A 6916-nucleotide genomic window follows, 5' to 3' on the forward strand; every position below is an offset into this window, starting at 1 on the left:
GTTATTTTGCAATCATCAGATATGATAAAATATAGTCAGTTTCGTAACTGTATTGTAACTGTTGAATTTTGAAAGCTAAGCGTGGATGCTTATTGCGTGACCCAGAGTGTACATATATATATATATATATTCCATTTTAGTATTTTTTTTACTTTTTTTCCTAGATTGCAAATGCCTCCAAAAAAATTATCAGGCTATGAAAACAGAACAAGGCATCTTCAACAAGAAGCAGCAGCCAAGAAACAACAAAAGCTATCAAGTTTTTTCAGTCCCAAGTCTCACAGTGGGAACAATGCAGGCTCAATTTCTTCATCTACATCTGTCTCTCCAGATTTGTCATCTAATGTTTGTGAAGTCAAACCAACTGAAGATACTATACCATCTGAAGGAAAGAACAATTACACGCATGAATCAAAACATCACAATCGCATTTGCAATATTGTTAAAGACTTGGGCAATAATGTCATAGTAGGGAATTCTGAGGATTTTAAAAGTAAATTTGAAAACTTCCCCAAAAGAAATGTCAACTACTATGATCCAACAAACTGGCCGGATGAATTATCAGTGGCGGAAATTGATCATAACATTATGAACTGGCCACATCCTTTTAATAAACAGTACAGTTTTCCAAAAGATGCAAATAAACATAGTTTCTCGGTGACAATGATGTATAAGAAAATTAACAACGGTGAAAATTTTCTTAGAAGGTGGCTTATTTATTCAGAGAGCACGAATAAAATTTATTGCTTTTGTTGCAAAATTTTTGGCTTCTGAAATAAGTCATTTTTAGGAAAATCTGGAATTAATGACTTGAAGCATGTTCATGAATATTTGAAATCACATGAAAATTCAGTACATCATCTGGAATGTCTTAAGAAGTGGTTGAGACATCACTGCGATTGCAGACTAATAAAACTATTGATAAGGAGATACAGTCACGTGTGGAAAAGGAACGAGAGCATTGGGTGTAAAGTTTTGGAATGTTTAATGAGCATCACTCTGTATTTAGCTGAAAACAGTTTGGCTTTCAGAGGAACTTCAGACACATTATTTACACCGCGCAATGGGTATTTTTTAGGTCTTGTTGGAAAATTTTATCTGACAATGAACGAACATTTACGTTGGGTTGTGTCTAAAGAAACTCACATTCACTATTGTGTAAAAAAAATTCAGAATGAAATAATGAATTTGTTGGGAAATGCTGTTCAGGAAAAGATATTAAACCGATCTAAAGAAGCCAAATATTTCAGCCTTATCTTAGATTGTATGCCAGATATAAGTCATGTGGAGCAGCTTTCACTTACAATATGATTTTTAGATGTAGAAGACATTTCAATAAAGGAACATTTTGTTGTCTATAAACCAGTTATAGATACTACAGGCTAAGGATTATATGAAAGCATACTTGATTTTCTGATAGAGAGCAAGCTAGACTTACATAACTGCAGAGGTCGGGGATATGATAATGGTTCGAATATAAAAGGTATAAATTAAGGGGCTCAGGTGCGGATCATGCAGGAAAATCTATGGCGTTTTATATGCCATGTGGATGTCTTAGTCTGAACTTGGTGGTTGGTGATAGTGCAACAAGTTGCCGAGAATTCACTTCCAGCACTTATATGTTTTGTTTTCTGCTACTCCTGGGCGATGGCATGTCCTTAAAAAGCACGTTGAATGCCTCACTGCAAAACCTTTATGCCAGACTAGTTGGTAATGCAGATTAGAATGTGTCAAAGCCATTAAATATAAAATTATAGGAATCTGAGAAGCTCTTTATGAACTTTCAGAAATGCCTGCTTCTGATCCTGCAATGCAACATGAAGCAGAAACTCTTGTATCACAAATTTAAGATTACAGTTTTCTAGTGATGATGAATGTCTGGTATGATGTCTTAGGCAGAGTAAATGTTGTCAGCAAAACTATGCAGAATCCCTCTGTTTCATTAATGAATAGTGTCACTAATTACTTAATTGATTATCGGGCAAATTGGTATGAAAGAACACTAGCATCAGCTACAGAATTAGATGTAGAGCCCATTTTTAAAAGTAAAAGAATAAGCTGAAAAAGAAGGCAGTTTGAATATGAGTGCATTGACAAGGTCCCAAATACAGATGACTCAGAAAGAAGATTAGAAAATCATGTTTTCAATGTAATACTCGACACAGCTATTAATTCTTTATCAGACAGATTTGAACAGTTACAAAGTTTCAATAACACATGGGGTTTTTTAAATAACATGAAAGATTTGCCAGATAAAAATAAACTGAGATTACCATGTCAAGGTTTGGAGGATAAGTTAAGGTACCGAGAAAATAGTGATATTAGCGGATGTGATCTCTTGACTGAACTAGACCTTGCAAAAGATTTATTTCCTGTAGATGTAAAGCTTCCAATAGAAGCCGTTAGATTCATCAACAGTAACAAGTTACAGGATATCATGCCAAATCTGTGGGTTGCATCAAGAATAATGCTTATGATACCTATAACTGTGGCACAGTAGAGAGAAGCTTTAGTAAACTAAAGCTTATAAAGACATATTTATGGTCGTCCATAACACAAGACAGATTAAATTCTGTCAATAGAAAATAATCTTGTAAAAAAGATAGAAGTAGAAAGAGCCAGGAAAACATTTGCAAATCTAAAATTTTAGTTAGGATAATGTGTGTGTTTTTTCAGCATCTATTCTTTAATTTATTAGTAGAAAATTCATTACAAAGATTTCAAAGATTTATCCTGGTCCACACCTCACTCTGATCTCAATGACGTCACGAATTTAAGGGAGATTCTAAAATGAGTTATTAGGAGACAGAGGCCATTACCTAAATGTAAGGTGACATTAAGCAATGGTCAAAGATTGAAAAACATACCTATAGACACTAGGGAATTCAATGTCCAGTTGTTTCTAGGCTTTAATAAAGGCACATGGTGGCCCAATATATCATTAGCTTGAGGTGTCAGATATTTTGGCCAGGAGTGTTTTTCCACGTAGGGAGTAATCACAATAATACTGGACATTAAGCAACCTAAAGTAAATTAAGCTGAATCATGAGTTATAAAAGCAAATCCATATGCATTTAGGTTACTGCTTGATCCAAATAAATTCACAGCAGTATTCTTTGCATTATTCCAGATTTTGGCTCTTATGTTTTATCTTGTTTTTATGTTATTACATCATAATGAAACACTTCGTTCTTAACGATATATTATTTATGTTCTTCAAGAGTTCTTTGGACCTAAGATAATGTTTTGTTCGTCTTGTGATCAAAGATAAAAGACATTTTAGACAGACCCTTAATGATATTTTTTATGTTCTTCAAGAGTTCTTTGGACCTAAGATATAATATTTTGTTCATCTTGTGATCAAAGATAAAAGACATTTTAGACAGACTTTTAATGATATTTTTTATGTTCTTCAAGAGTTCTTTGGACCTAAGATATAATATTTTGTTCATCTTGTGATCAAAGATAAAAGACATTTTAGACAGACCTTCTCTCATTTCAGTTCTTTATCACTGCACTTTAATATTCTAACAACTATAAAGATACATTTCCAATTTTTAATTATAATACCCATTTTATCACATAATCTACTGTACACAAGAACAATTTCATCCTTAGTGGCCTGATATGTTAAAAGATTATTGTCTAATGTAATAAAGGAGAAACAGTTTGTTGAATCTGAAACTTACAATAGAAATGTTTATTGAGTGTTAGGGAAGATCACAGAGAAATACACAAAAACTTGTTTTATTATCAGTACCTTTAGCAAACTTGGGATATTATAGAGTATAACATAAAATACTTGCATTGTGGGTAAATTCATATTTTATTGTGTTTCAGTTGTTGCCTGTCATATATTTGTAACTGTAAAGTAACTAGTTATTAAATAGTAATGGATCATAAATGCTTTACTTCAAAACATTTAAAATACACATGCATCAGTTTGTTATATTTTGAGGGGAAAATTTTTTAAGATAAACACCAAGAATGAACATTTTCCATTGACAAGGAATTTTTGTAATGTTGGTATGTACATGGGCACACACATTAGTTTTTGTAATGTTGGTACGTACATGGGCACACACATTAGTTTTTGTAATGTTGGTACGTACATGGGCACACACATTAGTTTTTGTAATGCTGGTATTTACAAAAACTAATGTGTGTGTGTTGCTACGTATATGGGCACACACATTAGTTTTTGTAATGTTGGTAAGTACATGGGCACACATTAGTTTTTGTAATGTTGCTACGTACACGGGCACACACATTAGTTTTTGTAATGTTGCTACGTATATGGGCACACACATTAGTTTTTGTAATGTTGGTATGTACATGGGCGCACACATTAATTTTTCTACTTATTTTATATTCACAACTAGTTGTCACATTGAATATTTATGTAGAAAAACTACAGAAGCTTGGGGTAAGTTAAAGTGCTGGTTATGTGTAATATCCTTATGGAAGATCATATGTAGTAGATACATTTAAATGTGATTTCAAATGTTATATTTACTCTACATGAATGCATATACTTAAAGTTCTTGTAAACATTATTGCCTAAGGATGTCTTTGTTTTTTGAAATAGCTTGACAGCTTTATGTTTAGATTTTTACTGAACCTTTTCCCTCTTTAAGTAATGTTTAGTTAGAATACTTCTCATATCTCTATACTTTATAAAGATACTAGATTAATATTCTTACTTTATCTTTCTCCATTTTCAGTATGTATACTGTGCATGTGACTGATGATATTTCATTGATAAAATTGAAAATAATAGAAGTTTTCTGTTTTGAAGTTGATTTATGATCATAAATATTTCCAAAACAATATATAATTCATTAATGTTGGCCAATTCAAAAAAATAAAAGTTTTGTAATGACATTAAGCACATAGGTGTACAAACTTGCATATAAAACTACCCACGAGCAGATGATAGATCAAATATATCAGTTTGTTGTTTTGATAAATGGTTTAGGTTTCCTTCAATAGAAATGTTTGTACAACCTGAGTAGTTGTTTTGTCTGAGCTGAATTGTTATATTGCAATCATGCTGATAAAAATACAAGTTTTTTTTTCACAGTTTAAAGGAAACAATTATTTTTATTCTTGCACAGAGATGCGGGTGCCAAACCACGTTCTAGTCAGCCGCGTGGAATAAATGAACTTGGACATTGGAGTGGGGAGGCTACTCGCAACAGAGATTATCATCTTGGAATGGAACAAGGCATCACAATCAACTTTGCAGATGATAACTCCCTATCAAATGCAACTTCTAATGTACAAGAAAGGAAAGAAAGACCTATATGGATGGTTGAGAGCACTGTTTTGGATACTAGTATATCTCAAGGGGTGGGCAACTAATTTACACCATTATAATTTCATTTCTAGTGAAGATATATAGAATCTGTTGACACGTAACTTGAACTAAAGTTCATGTACAAGTGTATGTATTTCATGTACATTTGTATTGTGATATATAATTTTTTTCAATTGTGTACATGTGTGTATGTATGTATATTTGAGGTATTGGAAATTATCATGATGTTGTTCAAATTCTTGTGTTAAAACAGTCAAACCATTGTAACACTGCTTTATATAAAAGAATGTTACACAAAAGTTATAATTTTACACCTTTTATGTTTTACATTTTTAGTTGATAAAAAGGTCAATTGAGTGTTGCAATATCCTTAACACTGTTAAGGAAAAGAGAAAAATGTGGCTTTAATTCCTCACTGATTATTGTAGAAATAATGAAAAAAGTATATTTTGCTTTATGTAGATTCCATAAATAGTTTTACTTGTCACATGTAATTTAATAGACTTGTCTCACCCCCCTCCATTCATTCTCAAACAAAAACTTTGGATCTAGCTTTGAATTGTTACATATTATTTAAAGCAATGTATGTGTTAGCCTAACTTAGCATCTGAAACTTAATTATAGTTTTACCAATGTTCTTCAGTCAGCTTTAGCTCAACCTTTATTATAAGCCTCGACAAATGAAGGCCTTATCAAAGGTGTTTAATGAATGGTTTATCACTAGTTTCAACAGTTTTCACATAACTGTAATTTGAAATATTTCTTTCTTTCTTATAGTATGCAGAACCAAAACTACCTGTGAGAGATGAAAGCCCAAATATACCCCAGACTCCAACTCTGCCAGGATCCCAAGACAACATAATGGAGGCACTTCTAGCACATGAGAAAAAAGGTGTTAGTGGCTTGCAGGCCATTATCCCTGGCCAGGGAAGTGCCGAAGAGAGTGATACAAGCGAATCCGAGGAGGAAGCAAAGCCACAGGTTACCAATACTGAAGGAGGTATGTACAAGAAAGTTGTGAATGATATTCTGAAAATATTGACAATTTAGGTACTATTAGGGTGTGTAGAAGAGTACTGACTGAAAGATTTAGATATGTATCACAGTAATAGTTGAAATCATAAGTTAGCAGAGGCTATGTTTTCACTGGCTGCAAGCCAAGTCATTAAAGTAATATAAATTAATACAGCATCAAACCTAAGACATTTAATTTCACTTGATTTTCTTTCCACTAACACGTCCACATGTGAGCTAATGAAGGCAGTACCAAATCTATTCAAATTTTAATACTGTGGACAATTGCTACAAATTACATTTCATAAAGAAAAAATAAATGTTCATTAAGTATGAATGATGTGTTCCTAAAATCCTCTATTTTGATGTAACATTGATAGAAGAGAAAAAGCAATAGCAGGAAACAGTTATGTCAACTATTATCAAATAAAAGAAAAGTAGAAGGTAAAATTTCTTATAATGTATATATGTAAGGTTTTACAAAATGGATTTACAACTGTGGTTAACATTCATTCTTCAACCACAAACTCCTTGCACTGGATCTCCAAGTACAGAACTTAGACTCATAACACCAGTTGTACC

The 6916-nt window shown here is 32.5% G+C and overlaps 1 protein-coding gene across 1 annotated transcript in view; it reads left to right on the forward strand.

Annotated features, from left to right (window-relative positions):
• The window catches only part of LOC106465434 (general transcription factor IIE subunit 1-like), a gene marked incomplete at its 3' end in the record, with an annotated part of 53542 nt that overhangs the window by 30019 nt on the left and 16607 nt on the right, over nt 1-6916 (forward strand). Inside the window, exons 4-5 of the mRNA XM_013925664.2 lie at nt 5118-5352; nt 6098-6320. Coding sequence (XP_013781118.2) covers nt 5118-5352; nt 6098-6320 — 458 coding nt within the window. The remainder of the gene's footprint in view (nt 1-5117; nt 5353-6097; nt 6321-6916) is intronic.

Source organism: Limulus polyphemus, unplaced genomic scaffold, assembly GCF_000517525.1.
Source record: "Limulus polyphemus unplaced genomic scaffold, Limulus_polyphemus-2.1.2 Scaffold1942, whole genome shotgun sequence".
Taxonomy (NCBI): domain Eukaryota; kingdom Metazoa; phylum Arthropoda; class Merostomata; order Xiphosura; family Limulidae; genus Limulus; species Limulus polyphemus.